The 24,052-nt window shown below is 46.4% G+C and overlaps 1 protein-coding gene across 2 annotated transcripts in view; it reads left to right on the top strand.

Annotated features, from left to right (window-relative positions):
• Rfx4 (regulatory factor X4) overlaps window positions 1-24,052 on the top strand; it is a 155,140-nt gene that overhangs the window by 64,141 nt on the left and 66,947 nt on the right. For both annotated transcript variants that reach the window (XM_021205782.2, XM_021205780.2), the window contains exons 5-7: window positions 17,791-17,852; window positions 22,406-22,619; window positions 23,221-23,298. In XM_021205782.2, coding sequence (XP_021061441.1) covers window positions 17,791-17,852; window positions 22,406-22,619; window positions 23,221-23,298 — 354 coding nt within the window. The remainder of the gene's footprint in view (window positions 1-17,790; window positions 17,853-22,405; window positions 22,620-23,220; window positions 23,299-24,052) is intronic.

The raw sequence follows: 24,052 nt of genomic DNA, 5'->3' as shown, positions 1-24,052 counted from the left end.
CAGCTTATCCAGATGAGTCCCAGTGCTTCTCTGACCCGCCTTTCGTAGCTTCTCTTTGCCGACCTTCCAGGCCCATTTTTCTCTCCCATTTCCTTGTTTAGACACCTTCTGTCAAATTTCTTCTCTTCTTGGGTCTTTGGTCTCTGCTGACACCTTTGACCACCACACAGATGTCTCCAAATGACTCTTCAGGCAGTTTTCCTCCCTGAGAAGTACGTGTGTGCCAGCTGCTTCCAAACAACTACTTAAGGACACGTTCACAGTTATCTTTATCATTAAGAACATAAATGCACAGTTTTGGGCGGCTGCCCTGCCATCAGTTTCAGATCCACTTGAGTTGGGATTTTCCTAGCTGCAGAGGACAGAAGGGGCCCACCAAGGATCCATGATGAACACACAGTTGCACAGCCTTGAGATTTCTGTCATCTCCTCAAGAGAAGGGAACCCGTTTTCTGAAAAGCTTGGGATACAACCATGGACCCTCGAACAGAGGCACCCAAACGTATAATCCATCTGTGAGCTTTTAACTCAGAACATGTATGTCTCAGGATTTCTTCTTCATATTTTTAAGGAAGAAACTATGTTCGTAGTAACCCTGTCCCTGCTTCAGCTGGCAAGTGGTGTGTCAGATGTCCATGCTGAAACTGTCCCTGGAGAGGCCTGGCTGCAAAACACTTTAGCAGGAGAAGGCCACAGTAAGACCCGCAATGTCTCACCATACCATTGGCCAAGCTCCATTAGCATTGGCTTCTGGGAATGCTGTCCTGACCTTGAGACCTGGAGTCATTCAGGAAGTGGAGAAAGGTGGAAGCTTTTAGCTGGACTGTTCTTGTGCCTTCTTTTGCTGGTGGCTTAAGTCATCTTCTGGGTTGTTGCTTTCTTACCTTTTATTATTCTTTTGTACATATGTACATACATGATTGTATGTGTTCAGGTGCGTGTGTCTGTGTGCCCACACCCTTGTGCATGTAACAAAATACTTGGCACAAGTGACTTCATTTTGGCTGAAGGCTTGAGGGTAGAGTCTGTCAGGGCAGGGAAGTCATGGTGACAGGAATGGGAGGCAGCTGCTCTGTGGTCAGGAAACAGAGACATGGATTCGGGTTCTCCATTTGATTGATCCTTTTTATTCAGTCCAGGAGCCCAGCCCATAGCATGCTGCCATCCACATTCAGAGTGGGTCTTTCCTTCTCAGTTAAACCTTCTGGAAACACCCTCATAGACACACCCAGGTGATTCTAATCCAGTCAGGCCGGCAATGAAGATGAACCCTCATGGCAGTCCAAGCCTGTGCTCGCTGTTCTTTCTATTAACCTATTTGTCTATTCTTCTGACAACCTCAGGAATCCATGGTTACTGTACGTTTACAGTAAGCCTTGAGGTCAGATACCACCAGATCTGTTCCTTTATTTACTTCAACCACCTCTCGCTGACATCTCTTCTTCGCTCACTCTCAGACATGGTTTTGCATGATCTTTCTGGGCACCCCACACTCTCTGTGTAGCCACGCTGGCCATGAATCCCAGTCTGCCTGACTGAGCTTCCAGAGAGCTTGCACTACACGTTTGTGTGCAGCCAGTCCAGCCCCTGTGATTTCTCTCTGTATTGGTGCAGTTGTCCCACTGACTCTCACGGTGACTCTCAATACAGTTGGAACAGTATTACCGTAGTTGTTAGTTTTCTATGAGTTGACTGTATTCTTTATTCTCGTTTTGTACTTTACTGTTTTCCCACTGTTTCCATTTGATTCATTTATTTACTTATATATTTATTTACTTAGAGACAAAGTCTCTTGCTATATATCCCAGGTTAGCCTCAACACTTACAAATGTCCTTCTCAGTGCTACCATTATAGGTATGTGCCATGATGCCTATTTTATATCTCATTTTATTGTATTCTACTTTTATTTTTATTTATTTAATTTGTGTGTGCGTGCGTGCGTGTGCATGCGCGCACGCGTGCACATGCACACAACACATACATATGGGTAACTGAAGAGACCAGAAGATATTGAAACCTCTGGATCTGGAGTCACAGTTGGTTGTGAGCTGGGGACCAAACTCAGATGCATGCCTTTTGAGTGCATGTATATTATACATTATGTTTGATGTGTACACATGTAGGTGTGACATGTGGAGACCATGCCTCCCTCTGCTGCTCTCTGCTTTATGTTGTGGCACAGACTGTGTCACAGAGCCTGGAGTGTTCTGTTTGGCTAGACTGACTGCCCAACAAGCTTCAGGGACCCATCTGTCCCTTCCCTAACATTGGGCTACAGTTGTTCTTAGCCATATTGGGTTTTGACATGGGTACTGGAGATTCAAACTCAGTTCCTCATGCTTGTGTCACAGACAGTTTACTGAGTGATCTCCCAGCCCCCCTTTTATTTTAATTGGACAACTTATACAGCTCTACTTTACCTCCTTATTTAGCATATCAGTTATACTTTTTTTAAAAAGCTGATTTTCATGCTGGCTGGCAATTTACAGTGTACATTTACAACTAATCAAGCCACTTCAAATACCATGATGGCACCTCACCAGTGAGCACCTTGTAACGATTCTTATTCCTCCCCCGACTGCTCTTGTGCCATTGCTTTGCCATCATTAATTCCCTGCCTACATAGGCAGATATATAATTTAGTATATCGTTAAACTATTATTTTGAACAAAGTGTTACCTAGTAAGTAAACTAAAAACAAGGTTTCACTTTTACCTGAAGTTATTGGTTAGAAAGGAGAGGAGCTGGAACTAGCAATTTTTATCCATATAAGGCTACTTCAGATACCCATGTCTCAGTTATGACATGGAACCAGGACCTTGTAGCATCGTAGGGTGTGACAGAGTTCTTCGGCTTACAGCGTGACATGGAGAAACATCTACTGAGAGCTGAAAATATCATGTTAGAGATATTCAGGATATTGAACCTACCACCCAGCACAGCTCAATCTCGCCTACCTTAAACACGCCCAGGACACTTATTTAGCCTATAGTTGGGCAAAAATCACCCGACAAAGCCTCCTCTGTAAGAAGGTGTCTAATGTGATCTACCAGAGACCTCAATCCCAACTGCTGGCAGCATGGCACACCATCCAATTCTAGTTATTTGCCTTCACGATCACATGGCCGAGTGTAGCTGCCGCTCCCTCTTCACTGTTTAGCGTCACAAGAGAGCATCACCCCACGTTGTCTCCCTCTGGCCTGGAAGAGCATCATCCTGGCTTCTCCCAAATGTGCATCCCTTTTGCTGCACCTCAAAGTCAAAACACAGGAAGTCAAGTCATCAAGATGGGGGGAGGAACATCTGTCAACTCTCAGCTGACGAGCCATTTAAAAAAAGCACAGGTGGCTCAGAGAACCACTCCAGACTATAAGGCTGCCACAACTTACAGCCCACAAATTGTGGAACTCTCAGGAGAAGGTAGAAATATGGAAAAGTGTTACAGAGTTTTGACGGTGCTATCTGAGTGCACCAAGAGGCCGCTTAGCATCACACACTGCGCTTCCAGGAAGGCTTGTGGGGACTCCAATTCCTCAGTTCTACTTGGCTGTAAGCACAAACCTAGAAGAGCATAGAATCCAGTTATCCTAACAATTTTCTCCACACACCGAGTTTCATTTCTGAGGGACATTAGGAATTTGCTGGTATATGCCCATCATTTTCCAATTGGGAAAACTCCAAGGAGGAAGGGATTTTCTCAAGTTGGCGGGGTGGCAGGTGCAAGGCAGCTGAGATGGATGGTCCAGAGACACAGTAACCAGGAAAAGGGAAGCTGGGCCACAAAGTGCTCTATCTGAATAACTTTATCTACCCCTCACCCTTTCAGTGAGGACTAGAGGCCACCGGTGTTTGGCTCCTCCTTGAATGGCTATCTCCTTCCTTCTTGCTGGCTCGCCAAGCTCAGTAGTGGGCACAGCCAAGTGTGCTTGGGGATCTGTGGTTAGCAGCTATGAATACCAGGAACACAAAGAGAACCTCTCTCCCGGAATCCCTCCATTCTGCTCACCTCCTTCCTGGGTTGACCTGGGAGGAGGGGTCACTCACGTGCCCAGGAAAGTCCAGGAAATAAGAGTGTTCTAAAGGCAAACCAAGGAGTCTTCCATCATGATACCTTTCCATTAATTAGTTATTAATTAAAACATTACATAGTATCAAAATATTTAAAATTATTAAAAATTAATTACACTGATAGTGTGTCTGTCTACTTTAAGTGCTAGTGTATGTTTTCCTTAGCCTTTTGAATATGGAATCAAGTGTTCATGTGATTGCACATCAACACACTTATTTTGTGAATTCGGTTTTCTTAGCATAGTGCCATGCAAAAATTTCCAGGTCAGACTGAGTCTAAATCTCAACCCCAGGGTTAACCAGCTGCAAGAGCCCACACAGTTTAACAGCTCTGGGCCCACTTTCCTTGTCTGTAAAATGGAACCTCGAAAGCACCTATGGAGAGACTGTAGAGGTAACGCCTGTATACATACCGCTTAGTCCAGAAGCCAGCAAGTAGATGCTCAATGCCTGGCAGTTACAATTGTGATTTCATTTTATTATAGCGACACGTCAAATGCCTCATGGTTTTTTAATATACCATCCCTAATAGATGAATGTTCCAGCCTTCTAGATGCTCTTCCTGCTGAGCAATTTTGAAAACTATTGTTCTAAAAATGTCCCACATCACAGTCAGCCATCACCACCAGCACGCTCCTCATCATCGTCTGCGCACTTATTCCATATTTTGACTTAACCTGCATCTTATGTAACCCACCCCACTCCAACTAAATCAGTCTGCCAGAACTGTCACAGTCTCGCGCACGCGTGACACGTCATCCGATCGACGCAAGGACAATCCCGGGGTTCGCGTACAGATGCTTGAACTTCTTGCCGTTCTCACCCACTTCACTTGCCTCACGGTTCACCGTTAGCTTCCCACGCTTGGGGTTTCTCACAGAAACCATCCTGCATCTGGTTGTACACGTGATTTGAAATTCCACTTCTGATCCACTGTAGTCTTTGTGAATTCTCTTGGAGAATTTTCTACAGAAGTAGACCTTCAAAGCTCATGTGTGTGTAGATGACAGTCAAGAAATATGTATATATAACACTTAATGTGTGTGTGTGTGTGTGTGTGTACGTGTACGTGTGTGTACACATAAATTGAATTGTTATGCCCCGTGGCAAAATTGGTCTACCTAGTACTTCAAGAAGAAACAGAGGCTGGATGTTTCAAAAACTTTATTCCCATCCACCACTAGACTTCAACTCTAAAAATAGTCTAGGTTTATTGTAAAAAAAAAAAAAAAGAAAAAAAAGAGTGACTACCCTGCTGTACATCTAGATATAAATTAGTAACAATCAGATCCTTAACCACCTTCTGTCCTGAAACTTCACTTTCTCTTGTTTAAATAATAATAATTTCTGAAGTGTATTTTCAGTAGGAAGCCCAAATTTTCCATAGTGACTGCCCATAAAACACAGTGTGCCATGGTATTAAATTTCAATTTCTGTTTGACAATCCTTTCTTTTTTGCACAACCCAAGTGACCCCTGAAATCAGGCTCCACAATTTTCCTTCAGAACATATTCCAGCATACTCAACTCCTCACAGACCCCGAAGCCTGATTTCTCTCCTGTGTGGGAGAGTTTGTATTTGCTGTCACCTTGGAACTTCTTTTAGATCATATTTGGTGACAAATTTTTGCCATTTGAGGGCAGGTTGGATCTGTAGGAACTATCAAAAGTCTGGGAGGCTAAGTTTGGAGATCAAGGTGATAGAGGTTGTAGGGTGAGGGCCCTGAGGGAAGCCTGTCTGTAGAGGAGAAGGACTGAGGTGCTGTGCGCCATGGCTCATGAGGCCCTACCCAATACCACAGACCTGAGGATGCATGCACAACTGATGCACACCTCGCTGGACCACTAGCTGGATCCCAGGTCTCAGATGTGAAACATCTTAGGGTAACTTGCAATAACAAGAGGAACATGCCTCAGAGAGTCTATGATGCTCGGTGATGCCAACTGGTGTGTCTGTTCCTCCACCTTTCTTTCCCCATCTTGCTGTGGCAGAGCCACTGTGTGGCCGTGTCATTTCAGGAACACATACCTATAACTTACGTTTCATAAAAGTTTCACCCACAAAATACGCTCGGGTATTCTGTATGCCGGACCCCATATGTTAGCCACTCACTACCACATAGAGCCTTCCAGCAGCTCCGACGAGCTCAGTTCTCCTGGATGGCCCCACTTCCCACCCCATCCCCGGCCCCCCCAAGCCCCCAGCTCTGTCTGGCCTTGCTGAAAGAGAGAAGGGTGGGATTCAGGAGTAATTAAAGGGAATTTGGAAGGCTGGGATGTTGCGGAATGTTAGATCAGTAGCTAGAACAGCATGTGGTGTTCTTTAGACAGGCTTCATTGAATCCATACAAATAAAGAAAGAGGGGCTGCCTGCCCGTCTGCTCATTTATCAAACAGCGAAGCTCAACCTTCACAGCTTCACAAAAGTGTTTTACTGTTTGCTGAGTCTTGCTCCAGAAAATTAAAAGCCGAACAGCCCTCGTGGGGCTGAACCGACCCTGCGTTGTTGGATACTCCCAACGAAACTGTGCCGGGCTTTCAGATTCAGGGACCAGTTGATTATTTGGTGAAAGGAAAGGAGACTCATTTGTAATTTCCAGCCCATAAGAAACACTTAAAGAAAGAAAGAAGAAAGAGAGAAAGAAAAGAAAAGGGAAAGAAAACAGCCAAACCTCCTTCCCATAGGATTCTGTTGTGGCTGCATGGAGGAGGTACCATCTGCCACAGCCTTTCTTTGCTTAAAGTGGGAAAAGTCTTGAACTCTGCTGGGGTGGGCAAGATGGGATGCTTTGGAGCCTGTCTTCTCCCATCCCCCATACCCGACTCTGTACAGCATGTCCCCCTCTTATTTCCTGAAAAAGCCTTTCACTGTTGTTGTGTCATATTTGTTGGAGCTTGATGAGGTGAATATTGAGCTACTAAATATTTTTAAGTAAAAGAATTCTCAGAAACAGTCACAGAGAGATCTTGCTTGGGAAAGCGGTGTGTGCCACACATAAGCTTGACCACTGGATTGAATGAGGATCTCTGGGAAGGCAGAAAAGGATAGGAACCTTGAGAGCTGATTTGGTCAGCAATGGGCAGTGCTAGAGGAAGAGGCCCTGGAGGATGTGGAGTGCGATTCCTGTCCTTCCCTCCAGGCCTGGACCAGTGGACTCTTGTCTCTCTGGGCTTTCTCTTACCCTGCACCCTTGCCCTGCTTCTGGATGAGGAAGTCTGAGACGTCCGAAGTCCAGGCACCCACTGTGGCTCACTCTGCCCCGAGCCTCAGCTAAGTTCCATCTGGGGGACAAGCAGCATCCTTTTAAGGGTGATGCTCCTGTGGCAGAAGAAGCAAAATCCTTTCCACATCTTTCATTTTAGCACATTTTAAAAAGATGTTAAATGCATGTGGTGCTACACTTCCAAGGTAGTATCTATAGCATCGTGAGGGGTTGGGGAAAGGCTCAGGGGTAAAGGCACTTGCTGTGTGAGCATAGGGCGTGAGTTCAAATCCCCAGGCCTCTTCTCAAATATGTGGCATGGCTGTACTCAGGTTTGTAATCCCAGTGCAGGGGACCAGGTGAGGCAGGGACAAGAGGATGGGTCGAAGGTCACCAGCCTAGCTCTAGATTCAGAGAGAACTCTTCCTCATAGTAACAAGGCAGAGCGTGAGAGAGCAGGACACTAGATGTTCTCCTTTTGTCTCCATATATACACATCCACATGCATATGTACACACACACCATACACATATATACACACACATGCCACACACATACACCATACACACACACACCGTACCATACACACATACCACACACACATATACACACACACACACCATATTATACACACATACACAACACATGCACACACACACACATACCAGACATATACATACATACACACACACATACCACATTATATACACATACCACACACATATACACAACACACACAACACACATACCACACACATCTCACACACTCACATAATCACACCACCACATACCACACACACCACATACATACAACATACACATACACCACATACATACAACATACACATACACACACACATACCATACATACACACCACACACACACACACACACACACACACACACACACACAGAGATAACATTTTAAGTGTCTCTTGTGAACGTTGGCTTATTTGTCATTCTTGATTAAACAGCTTCACATCTGAGAAACTGTTAGGAGGCAAAAATAATAAAACAGCAACAGTAAGCATAAACATCATTCTGCACAATGATATCTCCTCTCTCTCTCTCTCTCTCTCTCTCTCTCTCTCTCTCTCTCTCTCTGGACATAGTAGGATCACCTTTAATGGCTAATAAAAGAATCATCTGTCTATTCTTCCGGTTTGGTTTCTGCGTCCACACCGTCGCCTGCTTGGCTGGCTGCAGCAGCTGGCTGACTGGTGTCCCCGCTGTCGCCCTAACCCCCGAGCCATCTCTCCAGGCTGGCTGATCTTTCAGTAGGAGCTGATCCCCACCCCTTTCCTTCTGGCCCTCTAAACTTTGACCACCTCACTCTGCGAAGACAGAGTGCTTACAGGGGCCTACAACCCTCCGCTGGCCTCTCCTGTCTCGTGGATTCATCTCTCACCATCTCCTATGTCTATTCCTCCCCTGCTTCATCCACACCCACCCACTGTGGCCGCCTGCCAATCTCCTTGAGCAGGGCCTTTGGAAGCCCAGGTCCTGGAAGAAAGATCCCAGGAGTTCATTCCCTCACTCCCCTAGCCCTGTCCTCCCCCCTCACCCATCACCACTGGGATCTGTATTGTCACAGATGGTAAACAAAAGAGACTCCCACCTCCACATTTCCCATTCCCTCGCCTGCACTTCTGACCTCTAATGTGGCAAGTCTCTGGTTTAAGACAATGGGGGCCGCCTCTGCTTCACATTGAGATGTCCGTTTAGAACACACACTGTTTCTGTTTTGCCCAGCTCCATTATCCTCAGGGCCTTACTCAATGTTCAGGTTGTAGCATGTACTCAATGACAGCTTCTGAGACAGTCTAAGCCATGTTCTGTTATCCATCCTATTATGGTTATTGAGGCCACACACTGCTGACCACCAGGAGGAGTCAAAGGAAATGAGGCTGCAGATTCGGTTCCCATAGAGTCTTAGGGGCCTATGGTAGGCATTGATAGAGCTGAGTTGGCCATTTGCTTACAGAGATCCTACGGAATGCTGGCGATGAGGCTCAAAACTAGAGTGCTTGCCCAGAGTGGATGAACCCCTGGGTTTTGTTCCCAGCACTCAATAAACAAGGAGGTCAGGATTTGGGCAAGACTAGTTGAACAGATACGAAGTTTTGCTCGGACAGAGTACAATCAAGATGTCTTTTACACAGCACAGAGACAAAGGGAAACGATGCATTACATTCCTGAAAATTGCCATGAGCGTGTATTTTATTTAGAGTGTAGTGTCCTCACTGCACACGTGTGTGTGGCAATGCTTACCCTGATTTGCCTACTCTGCTTTCATGATACATATGTATTTCAGAATACATACCATTATCGTAGTCAGTGTTCTACTTCTGTGAAGAGACACCACGACCAAAGCAATTTTTATAAAAGAAAGCATTTAATTGGGGGTCTGCTTACAGTTTCAGAGGTTAGCCCATGATCATCATGGTTGGGAGCATGGTGGCAGGCATGGCAGAGGTAGGTGCTGGAGAAGTAATTGAGAGCTACACCCTGCTCCACAGGAAGAGAGGCAGGGAGAGGAGAGAGAGGAGGAGACTGGACCCCGCCTTAGCTTTTGAAAGCTCAAAACGCACCCCCAATGACACCTTTTCTCCAACGAGGCCACGACTTCTCATCCTTCTAAACCTTTAAAGTAGTGCTTCCTGATGAGTAAGCTTTCAAATGTGTGAGTCTATGGGCGCCACACTTACTCAAACCATGGCAACCATATTGCATGCCATAAATGCATACATTTTCCTTGGTCAATTCAAAAGCAATCACACAATCATGTTTGCCATTCAAGTGACTGAGGGAGGATTTCTGAGAGGAAATAAGGTCAGAGCTGAGACTTGAAGGGTGCACGAATATCAGTCAGACAAAGGGGATGATGGACGGTGCCAGACCATGAGAACAGCTATGGAAAAATCCAGAGTGAGAGAGTGGTGACTCTGTGAAATCTGGAATCAGTTCCAGATGGCCAGAGCACAGGGTCAGGAGAGGTGAGCTGGATGAAGGCGGGGGGGGGGGTGCATCTGGGGGAGCCTGGGAGGGTTGGGCTTTGTCCAGGGGCGCCATGAGAAAGTGGTCATGGTGGAGCGTGGCTGAAAGCAGGGCAATGAGAGGCTGTGGCCGTAGAGATGGGCAGATGTGGGTAGAATCAGGATGTATTTAAAGTTGAGGGAAGGCAAAGTGTTGCCATACTGTAGGGGACAGAGCTTCTGCTAAGGCAGGCAGTCCTGGAGTGTGTCAGAGGGTCCCCAGGACAGGCAAGGATCTGGCTTGTTCCTTCTGCAGACACACTTGGGAACTTCAAGTATCCAAACAGAATGACTGTATGTACCTGTGTATTTATGTGGTATGTGTAAGTGTATGTGTGTGTGTGTGTGTGTGTGTGTATGTGTGTGTGTGTGTGTATGAGTGTGTATGTGTGTGTGTGTATTTATGTGGTATGAGTGTGTATGTGTGTTTGCATGTGAATGTGAGTATGTATGTGTGTATTTATGTGGTATGAGTGTGTATGTATGTTTGCATGTGCATGTGTGAGTATATGTGTGTGCATGTGAGTATGTGTGTATGTATTTATGTGGTATGAGTGTGTATGTATGTTTGCATGTGTGAGTATATGTGTGTGCCTGTGTGTATGTGTGTGTGTATTTATGTGGTATGAGTGTGTATGTATGTTTGCATGTGTGAGTATGTGTGTGTGCCTGTGTGTGTATATGTGTGCATTCATGTGTTTATCTGCATGTGTGTATATATGTGTGTATATGTGTATGTGTGTACATGTTTGTACATGTGTGTGCATTCATATGTTTATGTGTGTATGTGTGTGTGAGAGTGTGTGTGTGTTGTTGGGGATTGAACCCAGGGTTGTGTGTATGTGAGGCGAGTGCTCTACCACTAGACTGCTTCTCCATCAGAGTGACTTCTGCTAACTGTGTTAATGATGTCTGTACTCTTAGGAAGCAGAAGCATTTACTTGTCAGGTATCCACTTTTTTGGATGTGGATAGATTCTGAGTTATCGGGCCGTCCACTGGTGTCACCATCCCCTTGGCTCTTTCTCACTTTCTGTGACCTCTTAGGGCAGGGAAATATGGATCTGGTTCCCAGCAGTGGACAAGAGCTTCTCCAAGCATGTCAGAGTGAGGTGAGCAGAGGAGAAGTTATTAGAAAGTCAATGGGAACAAGAAATTATTTACTCTTCAAACACAACTTATGTGGGGAGAAGATGAAGCAACAGAAAGGCAAAAGCTGGCATTAAAGGAAGGCCTGGGGGCCTGGGGATAGTTCCACGAAGGGGAAGGAGTTGACATTGTGGAGGAGTGGAGTCCAGAGTGTGCATGTCCCAGGCCTGCATCTTGAGAAGCTGATGGTTTGGGGAGGGTGGCTCAGCTCCCTGAGTTTCAGTTCGCCCATCTGTTCAGGGGAACAGAGGTGGAGCCCAGTGCTGGTGTCCTACTGATTAGCAAATACAGTGTATGCAAATTGACTGTCCTGGTACCTGATGCAGGATGGGGAACCTGAGTGGGCATGACACCAAGCCCTGTTGTTTAGCTGGTGAACACTACTCAGTTTTATAGGGGAGCAGGTTGGGCAGCCTGCACATCGTGAGAAAATGATTGGCTACTCTTTCATTGTGACTGGAACAACTTAATAGATGGAAGACATTGCTTTGATTGTGAAATGTACCTTGCCGTGCCTTGCTTGAACACTTAGGTCTCAGTGTTAGTTCTGATTGGAGAAGCCGTAGAACCTTTGGGAGATGGAGGAAGTGGGTCACTGAGGAAGTGGGTCACTAACGGAACTTCTGGAGATTTTATTGCCTGACTCCACTTCCTGTTCACTCTCTTCCCGGTCACCAGTGCCGTGGACTAGCTGCTTCCTGTTTCCGTCATACCTTCCTTGCCGTGGTGTTCAGTGTGCCCTCAAACAATAAACCAAATAACCCCGCCCTACTTACGATGTTTCTTGTCATGTAATACGACCACAGGAATGAGAGAAGGGACTATTACGTTAAAACATGTAGGGTAGAAAGACTGTAAGAGCCAGAATAGCAGGAAGTCTGCTGTGAGGCTGTCTCTCCTGAAACAGCTGCAAGGACCAATATCAACAGAGGTGCTAACTCAGCAGGAGGAAAAGTCTCAGGAGGCCCCAGTCCTACAAGGGACTTCAGACACTCTGTGACTTCCGAGAGAGAGAATCAGCCTTTCCCAGGCATGGGCTCCCTGATCAGTTATCCAGTACTAAGTGGTCAGCCCTCAAAGCAAATACATACAGAAACAAAAACAAAAATTGTTCTGCAGGTTAAATTTATATATTAGTGCATATACTTATATGTCTGTCTGTCTGTCTGTCTGTCTGTGATGATAAAGAAAAAGAAGCTATGTCTGAGGCTTGGCGGAGGGGCATGGGAAGGGTTGGAAGGAATGGACATGGAGGGAGAAAGTGTTGGCTCACGGTTTTAGAGACTTCGGTCCACCCCTGTGGAAGGCATTGCAGCAGGCATGTCTGCTTCCCCTCCCTTAACCGCATGATCAGAATGGTGGTTGGAAAAGAGAAGGTGAGGTAGGAACAGCCGGGGTGGGGGGGTGGAGGGGGGGTGAGGTGGAGGGGTTGGTGGAGGAGGATGGAGGGGGATGAAAGGGAGATGGAGGGGGGGTGATGGAGATCTGGGGGGGGGGGACAAGAGAGTACAAAGAGAAACAGACTTGTCAAGAGACAGGCTTCATTTAATAGTTCAGTTCATCGCGAGTAACAACTGCTATTTAATCCTTTAGGAAGTGTGTTGAAGCTTCTGGGGTGAATGTCATCATGGGCGGGGCTAAAGTGCTGGGAACTCTTCATTTGCATGAGGAGGGATTTCAGGTGTTTGCTTGACCTTATAAGGAGAGAGGAAGTGTAACTTGTAACCTGACCACCAGGGCATGCAGGCCCAGGGCAGGGAGGGGGGAGATTTGCTCCTACTAGTCTCAGGATGAGCTTTTCAATCTTTTGGGGGGTTAGGACATGCCTTGACCTCCTTTTTGCTCCAGGCTAGCTCCCACAGTCAGCCGGCTCCTCGGCCCTGCAGTGCACAAAGGTAGAGCTTGGACTGGCCGCTGTTCTCACTACGCAGACCACAACGTAGCCTGAGATAGACTGATACCTGGGCCCACACCTAGCAGCCTGCTTGTGCCAGATAGGTCATGCCTACTACAGCTTCTAGAGCCTTTAACATTGTACCAAGAGCTGGGGACCAAGGATTTAAAACATGACGCTGTGGGGGGTATTTCAGACTCAAACAATCACATCAGCTTCATAAGGAAAGTGACAGAGACTCAGAGAAAGAGAGGGGAGCCTTGGGGATGGGCGACTTCGTGGTCATGAGCTTGACAGTCCAAGCTAAGGGAAGAGCATCATGGTGACAGGATCAGCATAAGCCTGTAGCTTGGGGAACATCTGAGAGAGGCTGGGTAGTGGACCAGGAGTCTGAATTCTTTTCCAGAGAGGGAAGAAAGGAACCTAGCATTTCCAACAACAACATGAAATGATGACATGAGCCTTTTAGATGGCTCCTGCTGAGGAGGCTGGATGGGAGGCAGGGCATCCTGTTGGGGGATGACATGGCTGGAGCAGGGCTGGAAGGGACATAGAGAAACAGCTGGCTCCCAGGGGAGAAACTTGGGTGGCAGAATCACTGGTGGGGTGTGGAGGTGACAGGAAAGACTGCCTGCTGTCTTAGGAAAATCATCGGAAGGTGACACTAGGCATAAAGATGGTAAAGACACCATCCTGATAGACAAGTTATTCCAAGTGAGCAAGTGAAACCACGGACAGCGGAGGGAACCATAGGTCAAATTGGTCAGTGAGTTCCCAGGCCCGTGTCATGACTGGACAAAGAATGACAAGGGCTTTGATGGTAGCTCATATTGACTCTCGGAGGTTAGAACAAATGACTCCGGGAAGCCTGTCATTGTGCCCCAGTGGTCCATAGCTTGTCTGTAGAGGAGCCTGCAGCCCTGTCTCCCCAGCCAAGGGTTTGCCTGTTTGCTCTGTGGATGTCGTTTGGGATACCATTGGCATAAACAGAGCAGGACTTCAGAACCCAGACAGTCCCCTAAGTCAAGCAATAATGAGGCTTAGCAACCAAACAGACCTGCACGGATTTCTTTTATTATCGGAAGTGATTTACTGGGAGCAGAGAATGGTCTACGGTTTAAAGTGAGAAACCGTGCTATAACATCCTGGTCTGTCTTTGATGAATCTTGTGAGATTATCCGCAACAGTTTTGTCAATCAGAACGACTATTAATAAGAAACTTCTTTTCTTTCTTTGCGTAAACAGTTTAGGACAGCAGGGATCCCAGAGCCCTGTTTTTGTCCTATTTGCCATACAACCACCCTAGTGAATTCTCAATTTAGGTCTCTACACAATCTGTTCCACTCATTCTTGTATCTTTACAAGCAAAATTTATAGCTGTAGTTTAACATGTGTGATTCTCCCTGGTATTTCCTCACAAGCAGTTTTGATGTCATGACATATTAAGAGATTTTGTGACCATTCTTTATGGCTCCGTGAGTACTATTGAATGTTTAGAGAGCATGTATTAGCCAGTTCCCTGCCATGGGACATTCCTGGTATTTCCAATTTTTCCTTTACTAGAAGCCCCACACCTTCTGTGTTCTTCTTTTAGGATACTTTCTTAGAATCAATAGATCAGAAAATGTAAAGTATTTAGTGGCTCCTGACATATACTGTAAAGCGTCTTTAGAGGAACAGTTGTCCTAATGGAAGCCCTGGCAAGCTGAGGGTTCTAATTGTACTACAGAGCATGGACACGTGTGCACATCTGCCTGCCATAGCACACGAGGAAGTCAGAGGACAGCTTGCATCTTCCACAGTGTGGGTCCTGGAGATTGAAGTGAGGTCATCAGGCTCCACGGCAAGCCTGTTTCTCCACTCACTGAACCATCTTACTGACTTTTTACTACCCCTTTCAGCAGCACCAAGTGTTTTCACTTTCATAGTATCTGCTAATATTAGCAGGCTCATCGCTGTACCTGTTTACAAAGGAGAAATTTCCCAGGGCTAACCACAGGAGCAGCCTTGGCTTTCCCGATGGGGGCCGGGACCCCTGTGTCACTATTGCTATCTTGTCTGCTTGCATGGTTAGGAAACTCAGAACCCAGATCATGACCCTCTTCCAACCAGCACGGAGTCTTGACTTCATATTTATGTTTCTCTTGTCATTCTTCTGCATCCTTAATGTCCTTGCTCTGTAAGCTGGTCATGTGATGAGCCTCTGGAGGGGCCAGATCACAGCTGACACAAATGTGAGGCGGTTAGCCCTGGGAAATTTCTCCTGTGTAAACGGGTACAGTGATGAGCCTGCTAATATTAGCAAACACTTTTCCAAGTAAGCCACCCTGACAAGCCCACAAAATAAAGCTGATTTTGTCTAATTTCCCTCCCAAAGTGGGCTTACGGTATTCATGAAGATTCTCTGAGCATCCTATGAGCTATCTCTTCCCTTCCCACAGCCACCACTGAGATGTGGCAAGGCTGTCTGTCTATTCTCTGCCTTGAAGTTACTCAGCTCCCTAATGTGCCAAAGTGGGCAGGCTTCACACTGCCCACTCAAAGATCTCAGTGTCTTGCTATCTATTCACTTCTTTCCATCCCACTTAACTAATGCTAGTATAGTTCATGACACCATCAGCTGTCCCTCTGATTAAGGACAGATTACATGACTCCCCGAGTCCTCAGACATCACAGATGGAAACCAAGGCACATGAAGACTGAGTATGTCGAGTCCAAGAACTAAAAGGATCCTGGTGCCTGTTTATTACACAGATGAGTTAAGTCAGCCAAAGCACTGGTGTGGGTGAAAAACATCACCAATGTAATGAAAAGAGCCTTATCTCTAAAGAAAGCTCCCGAGGCTTGCACCTGACCAGTGGGGATGCAGGCATAGCATCTCTTCTGGCAGGACACTGTGCAGCCTCATCTCTCTGACCATGGATTTCTGCTAAGAACTTAGCCAGGAGGGAAGAGTGCCTGGGGGATTCTGAGTCAGCTTAAAACCAAAAGCATCCAAGGGATGAAACAAGACAAAGCCGTCAGGAGGTTCTGAAATTCACATATTGAGCATTTACTAAGCACTGGGCTCTGTACATGTACACACACACACACACACACACACACACACATGCATGTGCATGCACACACATTTCACAAGGATTCTTTAAGTTAGAGGATATTATTATTATTATTATTATTATTATTTTGGTTTTTCGAGACAGGATTTCTCTGTATAGCCCTGGCTGTCCTGGAACTCACTTTGTAGACCAGGCTGGCCTCGAACTCAGAAATCTGCCTGCCTCTGCCTCTGAGTGCTGGTTTTTAAGGATGAGTATGCATGGGTATGTGCACATGAGTGCAGGTGCTTGCAGAGGCAGAAGGGGGCGCTGGGTTCCTTGGAGCTGTGGACTGCCAGACATGGGAATCAAACTCAGGTCCTTCTGCAAGAGCAGGACATTCTCTTAATAGTTGAGCCATCTCTCCAGCCCCTCATTCCCATTTTGTAAATAGGGGTGTTCCTGTGAATCTAAATGCATCCACCTCACAAGTGGCAGAGCCAAGATGTAATCCAGGTCCCCTTGTCCCCCCAATGCCACCACATAAACATTCCATTATATCACCTCACCAAAAACACCACCTCAGTAAACACCAACGAAGGAGGCCTGCTAGTGCATCCCTACTTTGGCAGATGGCCTCCTCTCCAGACTTCTTTCAGGAGTGTGGTTGTCCAAGCCGCAGTAGCTATGATGGTCTCCTCTGGACAGGGACCAGAACCTTATCTTTTCAGTCCACAGCAAGACCAAGCTTTCCAAGTCCCAGACCTGAGCAAGCAGGGACTTTGCTCTCACACATGCGACATTCAAGTAGCAAGAGGCCCAATTAGTAGTCAGTGAGGAAGCGTCCTGGCTGCTCTCAGACAGAAGCCTTACAGGAGAACCTGGAGACACAAAAGACAACTGTTGCTACTGGGCACTGGTTGGTCCCAGGAGGTCTCTGAGCAGGGGCATCTTACTCAGAAGCCCCAAATGTCATCTGCAGAAATGGAAGCAAGCCTGTGAAATGTGGGTGAACTTCCTGTAGCAGAATGTGGGGGCAGAAAGAGGGACAAAAAACGGGATGGTACACAACACCTAGTTACAGAGCCAAAGGTGGCTTTGGCTCCAAGTATGATGGCAGTCTCAAAGGGGAATGGTATATTTCAGAGCACCTGGGCTTTCCTGTGCTGTGAATAAGAGGAGATAAAGCATGGTAGCTCGGTAAGATTTACCATGGAGCCCCTCAGGGTCTGAGCCCCACAACTGCCAACGTACTGTCCACTTGCCCCCCACCCCAAGACCAGGAGTCTGAGCCATTGTGCTCCTAAGGACTCCTAGCCAGTCTCTGCACCGGCACCGGCTTGGCTTCCCCTTTCAGTCCCGGAGCAGCACTGTTCCTGATGGGTTCTTGTGTCGCCCTTACAGATCATAAGGCAGCAGTTTCCTCAGCTAACCACCAGAAGACTCGGGACCCGAGGACAGTCAAAGTAAGCACCAAACAGCCAGGCTGCCTTCACAGCGTCTGTCTCTGGACCTTCATGCCAGACCCCAGGATGCTCTCCTCAGGAGCGTGGTCTGCAGGCCTGTGGGGAGGTCTGTGCCTAGAGGGGGGACTGTTGAGGAGGTCTATGACAGCCAGCCTCTCTCTCAGCACCCTTGAGAGAGAGTGAGCAAGCCTGGCCACCCCAAAGCCCGGGACCTTTGGCCCAGCTGCTCGATGCCATCTGACTCTGTGCCTCCTCCTTGTCCTCAGTTGTCCTCTGTAAAGCATATTTCCAAGGAGCCCTGTGACCTCTCAGACCATTTCCAGGTTGCTTGGAGTGTTGAAGTAACCTCTGCTCTGAGAGTATACAGTGGGCCACAGGCACAGACCAGCTCCGACGACGTGGGGGGATGGGCATGTGATTCCTCCCCCTGGCTCAGCAGTCCCTTCCAGCCCCACCAACAGGTGCTGAGACTGGGGTCCTGCTCTGTAAGCTTAAGGTCACCACAATCCTCTTGCCTGGACCTCTCACATGAGGTCATAGTTCTGAACCATCACGCCTGGCTTGCCAGGGACGTTCTGCTCTGTAAGACAGACATGAAAAGAAGACTTAATGTTTCACATCATAGCAGAGAGATTAAGAAAAGGGGAGAGGCACGGGGAAGATCTTTTGGAGGGGCTGATGCTAAAGAGCAGAGGAAGTGAAGCCCCCATGAGAATTCCTGTCTCCCAGGTGTGTATCAGAAAGGGGGGCTCAGCCAGTCCTACTCCATCAAAGGTACATAGGGGTTGCCTCTCAGGATAGTTGGGAAACTTTCAGGGGTCAGGAAGTGTCCCTTGGAAGAGGGAGGTGGCCACACAAGTTTGGCTAACTCCAGTTCAACAGCTCCCTTTCCTGGGAGACTTCTAAGAACCTTTATTATGCTAATGTGCACCCTGACTCCACTAGAGGGTGCCTTCTTATGCAGCATTCTAGACCTTTGACAACTGAGCGGGCAGCACAGTGAGCCAGCAAATGCAGAAACCTCTTCAAAAAGAAGGAGCATCACATCTTCATATAGGTTGCAGAAGTCATGTCTGGGCAGAGAGGGTTAGGAGTTCAGCGTTGTGGGGAGAGGGTTGGAAGCACACCCATACATTATTACCCCAAGAGACAGAGCCACTGAGCAGTAGAACTTGAGTTTTTGTTGGAGAAGAGACAGGAAGAAAACAGATGATAAAAGTTGGGAAAACCCTGTTATTGGTAAAGTTTGAAAATAAGACTGTGTGTGTGTGTGTGTGTGTGTGTGTGTGTGTGTGTGTGTCTGTATCTATGTGTATATCTGTGTCTATGTGTTTGTATGTCTGTGTCTATGTGTATGTGTGCCTGTGTGTGTCTATATATGTGTGTATAGGTGTCTATGCATATGTGTATGTGTGTGTATGTCTGTATCTATGTCTATTTGTGTTTATGTCTCTGTGTATCTCTCTCTCTCTCTCTCTCTCTCTCTCTCTCTCTCTCTCTCTCTCTGTGTGTGTGTGTGTGTGTGTGTGTTTATCAGAAGCTCTTGAGAGAAATTTCAAAGGACTGTCCAGAAAATTTTTGAACAAAGGACATCTTGAGATAATTCCTCAATGATTTCTTTCCCAGGGTGACTACACTGAAGAACAAACTACTTAACTTCATTTATAAAGAAAAAGTCTGGTGTTTTGTTTAAAAGCAAGGTTGTAAGGATAGAGTGCAAAATAAAATTTTTTTTAATTGTTTGCTGGTGATCAAAAGTGAATAATTCAAAATCTCGGTCGAACCAGATTTGAGCTACTCAAGGTGACATCTTTCAGTCTTCCCAGGATTTTGGAGTCTGAGGCAGGAGTGTGAGGCCACATGTTTAAAAGCCAGCCACCTGAGTTATACAGCAAGACCTTGTCAAGGTGGGGGAGATGATGAATAGAAAGATGCTGAATAAATAGAAATGTATGAAAATGTTTGTCTAGCCTGTGGTCTTTGGAAAACCACTGGCTCCAATACGCAATTTCTGATTTCTAAGGAGAATAGGAATGGTAGAAAGAGTTGGTAAATGTGGGGAACTGGAAAGGGTAGAAATAGAATAAGCATGCACTTGGAGAATGGTCCCCTCTGAGGAGAGCCTGGTTTCTGTTCCTCTCTTTCTTTCACCTACATGGTGGCAAATTGGGCAGCATCCATTTTTAAAGTTCTACATATACAGAACCATATACTACTGTCTCCACGAGAATCCCCATGTCCAGCCAATCTAAAGACAATGGGATGTTTCAAACTGCAAACTGAGTCTCCAGAAACATAGGTATGTCTAGTGAGGAGTGCTGGCTCTCCCTCTAGAACCTAACTAGCAAAACCAAGACGGAACCAGACCAGAACAGTAGATTTCCTCTAATTGCAGATCTACGCTACATGCGAAGATTAACCAGGAAATAAATGGTTCCATCTTATGATAATGTAACTATCTCATAATGTCATATTAAGGTATAGCTGTCTTGACCTTAAGTTATAAGAAACATTTTAAAGCTAAGGAGGTATGCTATATAACTGTCTTTCCACCACAAGGTACCTCTGGAGTCCCTGGAACCAGCCCCTCCCCCATAGATTGCCCACAGATGGAAAGGCAGTTATGTGACAGTTGGGAAGTAGAAGGCCCAGACGGTAGATATTAGCTCAACACAAAGAACTTTCTGGTAACTACATCGGCTGAAAATGAACTGGGCTGCCTTCGGAGGGCCTGAGTTCTTCATCCCAGGAGGCATGCAGATGGAGGCAAGCTGCCCACTGGGCAGAAATTTCACAGAATGGTACCAGCAGGAAGGGGGCTGTGAAAGGGAAGGTTACACGCACCCATCTCTCCCTCCCCGTGAACACCTTTCCCCAAAATCAAAATGCTTCCCCATTCCCATCGCCATGTATCTGTGGATAGAGGAGATATTATTCAGTGTTTCTGACAATGAGGGCCCTTGACTACCATAGCATTACCACTGCACCGTGAAAAACCCCACCCTAGATGCACGAAATCGGAATCTTGGGGGTCAGGATGCTGCCGTGTGCACTGTGGGTGATTCTGACTGTTAATAAAGCTTGGGAATCACTGGCTGACTTAGAGGCACCAAGCCCATTAGAAGTTCAGATCCTGCCTCCTCACTGGGTGAGCTAGGGGGCATCACTTAAATTCTCTAGAGCTTAGTTCCCTTGTTTTAAAGCTGTGAAGCAGGAGTTACTTCTAGTCTCATGGGGATTTTTGTAAGAGAAGATTCTGTGTGTCCAGTCCTTCATGCCGTGGACCTGAAGCTGGAGAGCCTCACCTCATGGTGGCTTATGCTGTTCATTTCAAGGCTGATTCATGGACCTCATTCTCAGACGTTCTGAGTCAGTGGGCTCTGGGACGTGGCCTAGGAATCTGCACGTTTATTAAACTCCAAAAGTAATTCTGATGCACACATCCTGTTTACTGGCTGTGTAGGCAAACAGACTGGTCCACAACCTGTTCTTGCCTGAAACTGCTCCATGTCTTGAGCAAATTGCTTGGTTTTTTGTTTTTTTGTTTTTTGTTTGTTTGTTTGTTTGTTTTTTTGTTTGTTTGTTTTGCCACTTTTTCCATTCTCTCGCCTTTAGGATGACCACAGCAGGCCTTAATTTATAAGCTCATTTTCAAATTAGTGTGAATAAAGTACTTTGCAAAGTGCTCAGAACTTAAGTGCTCAGTAGATAGTTAGCTGAAGTACAAAGCACCCAGCCACCCCACCCTCACCCCCACCTCCACCTCCACCTCCACCACACTAGCTTCCTTCTGTCTCTCTTCAGGTGTGAATGGAAGTGTGTCTGTGATTATTATGCCCATTGTGAGTTAATACAAAGTTCTGGTCTTTGGCATTCAGGGTCAAGTGAGGCACTGGATGAATCTTTTTAAAATTAAAGCTTTTGCTGGGTGTAGGGTCACACACCTTTGATCATAGCACTTGAGGGGCAGAATCTCTGAAATCGGGGTCTGGGAGTTTGAAGCCAGCATGATCTAAATAGCCATTTCCAGGCCAGTCAGGGTTACACAGTCAAACCTAGTCTCCAAATGTATAATAATATAAGAGAAAAAATGAAAATCATAGCTCTTTGAGGCTAGCCTTTCCTGAAGAAGATAATCATGGCCAGGCAGTTTTATTCTTGATGTATGAACACATGCTGCGCCTGGGTCCCCACAAAGATGGACACTCAAATGTTAGGCACCTTTGGGAAGGTATTTGGTAGACATTCGAGATCAGGTGTAAGTGGAACATTTCTCATCCCTCCTTTGCTTTGCAAAGTATTTGACTTAACATTTTCTGTAGGAGGCAATTTTAGTTATTTTTACCTATCTGATTGATGGCTGGCAACATGGAACTTTGGCTTAATTGTAGATTTCAGAGATGTCAAGCCTTAGAGAAGAGTTAACTCTTTTAGCCCCAGGTTTGGATGTGTCCAGTCATGCTTGACTTTTGGACAACATCCTCCAACCCAAGAAACCTCCATCTAACAATGACCTGTGTGGGCCCCTGTCTGTCTCTTTCCCTGTGGCCCAGGTACCATTACTATGGCATAGCAGTGAAGGAGAGCTCCCAGTATTATGATGTGATGTACTCAAAGAAAGGAGCTGCCTGGGTGAGTGAGACGGGCAAGCGAGAAGTTACCAAGCAGACGGTGGCGTATTCTCCCCGCTCCAAGCTTGGGACATTGCTGCCAGACTTTCCAAACGTCAAAGACCTAAATCTGCCAGCCAGTCTTCCTGAGGAGAAGGTAACCTCATTTGAAGAGCTTGCTGGAGAGGAGGGGGGCTAATTGGCTCTCTCTGTGTCTCTGCCTCTCTCTGTCTTTATCTCTCTGCCTCCCTCCCTCCCTCCCTCCTCTCTTTCTCATAGATTTCAGAGAAATCATAGACACCAAATGCCTACGGTGATTTCTGCAGAAGCATTTATACAAATGATACACTGGCTTCTATTTCTTTTCAATATCTTAGCCACAAGGAGAATTTAGTGCCCTAGCCCTACTGTACCATATGCTAAACACTCTGCAGTGTGCTGGATGCATGAGTGTGCAGACCATGCTATTTTTGATTTTCCAGGAACCCAAGGGTCTCAAGGTGCAGGATGGGAGCAGAGTAAAGCCAGTGTTGTACTGCAGGGTGGAGCTTGGGTGCCATGAGAGCACAGAGCAGGGTCAGAGGTCACAGCACATCACTTAAGGGCTACAATTTCCCTTCAGGTCTTGCAGGATGCATAGATAATGGGTAAAGTCCATCCTTCCAGTGGAATAAATGATGTTAACATTGAAATTCCCAGGGCAACCACACTGCATGCTAATGTCTTCCTTTGTCATTGATCCTCCACTCGCCCCACAGGTGTCTACCTTTATTATGATGTACAGAACACACTGTCAGAGAATACTGGACACTGTAATAAGAGCCAACTTTGATGAGGTAGGTCAATGGCATTAAGCTGTGAATACTCTATTAAGATGTAATACTTCACCCCTACTCCTACTTTAAGAGTTCCCACCAGGTACAGAGCCTGGGGTCTAGAAGCCCTTGGTAGCCACTAGCCCACTTACCCTTCACAGTGATGCTACAAGGCAGGTACTGCTACCAATCTTATTTTACAGAGGCCATTGTGCACAGCAGGCAGAGGTGGCTTTTCCTTGATTTGACTATAGAATGACACAAACTAGGAAGGCCACCTTGCTAGCCTTTCAACATGCCTACAAGTATGGATTCTGAGAGTAATACTGGGTTTCAACCATTTCCTGGGGTGATCCCTTATTGCTTTTGTAGTTATTACTGTCCCTCCTCCCTCAAGGCCTGGGCTCCACTTCCACCAAATTCCATCGATACGGTCACTTTATTTCTGCTTTAGAAACATTGCATTCAAGAAAAAAAAGAACAGAAATGGGGAAGCAAGAATTGTGGCATCTCTGTAATGAGAGGGATGTTGTTGTTGCAAAGGACCTGAGTGCAAATGCCAGCGCCTACACAGAGGTTCACCACATCTTCCAGCACCAGACATGCATGTGATACACAGACATGCATGCAGGCAAAACACTCATACACATAAAATAATAAAAATGAAAAAAATTAGCCAGACGTGGTGGTGCACGCCTTTAATCCCAGCACTTGGGAGGCAGAGGCAGGCAGATTTCTGAGTTCGAGGCCAGCCTGGTCTACAGAGTGAGTTCCA

The sequence above is a fragment of the Mus pahari genome, chromosome 9 (assembly GCF_900095145.1).
Source record: "Mus pahari chromosome 9, PAHARI_EIJ_v1.1, whole genome shotgun sequence".
NCBI lineage: Eukaryota > Metazoa > Chordata > Mammalia > Rodentia > Muridae > Mus > Mus pahari.
The sequence above is the reverse complement of the archived record's forward strand: the minus strand, read 5'-3'. Positions and strand labels throughout refer to the sequence as shown.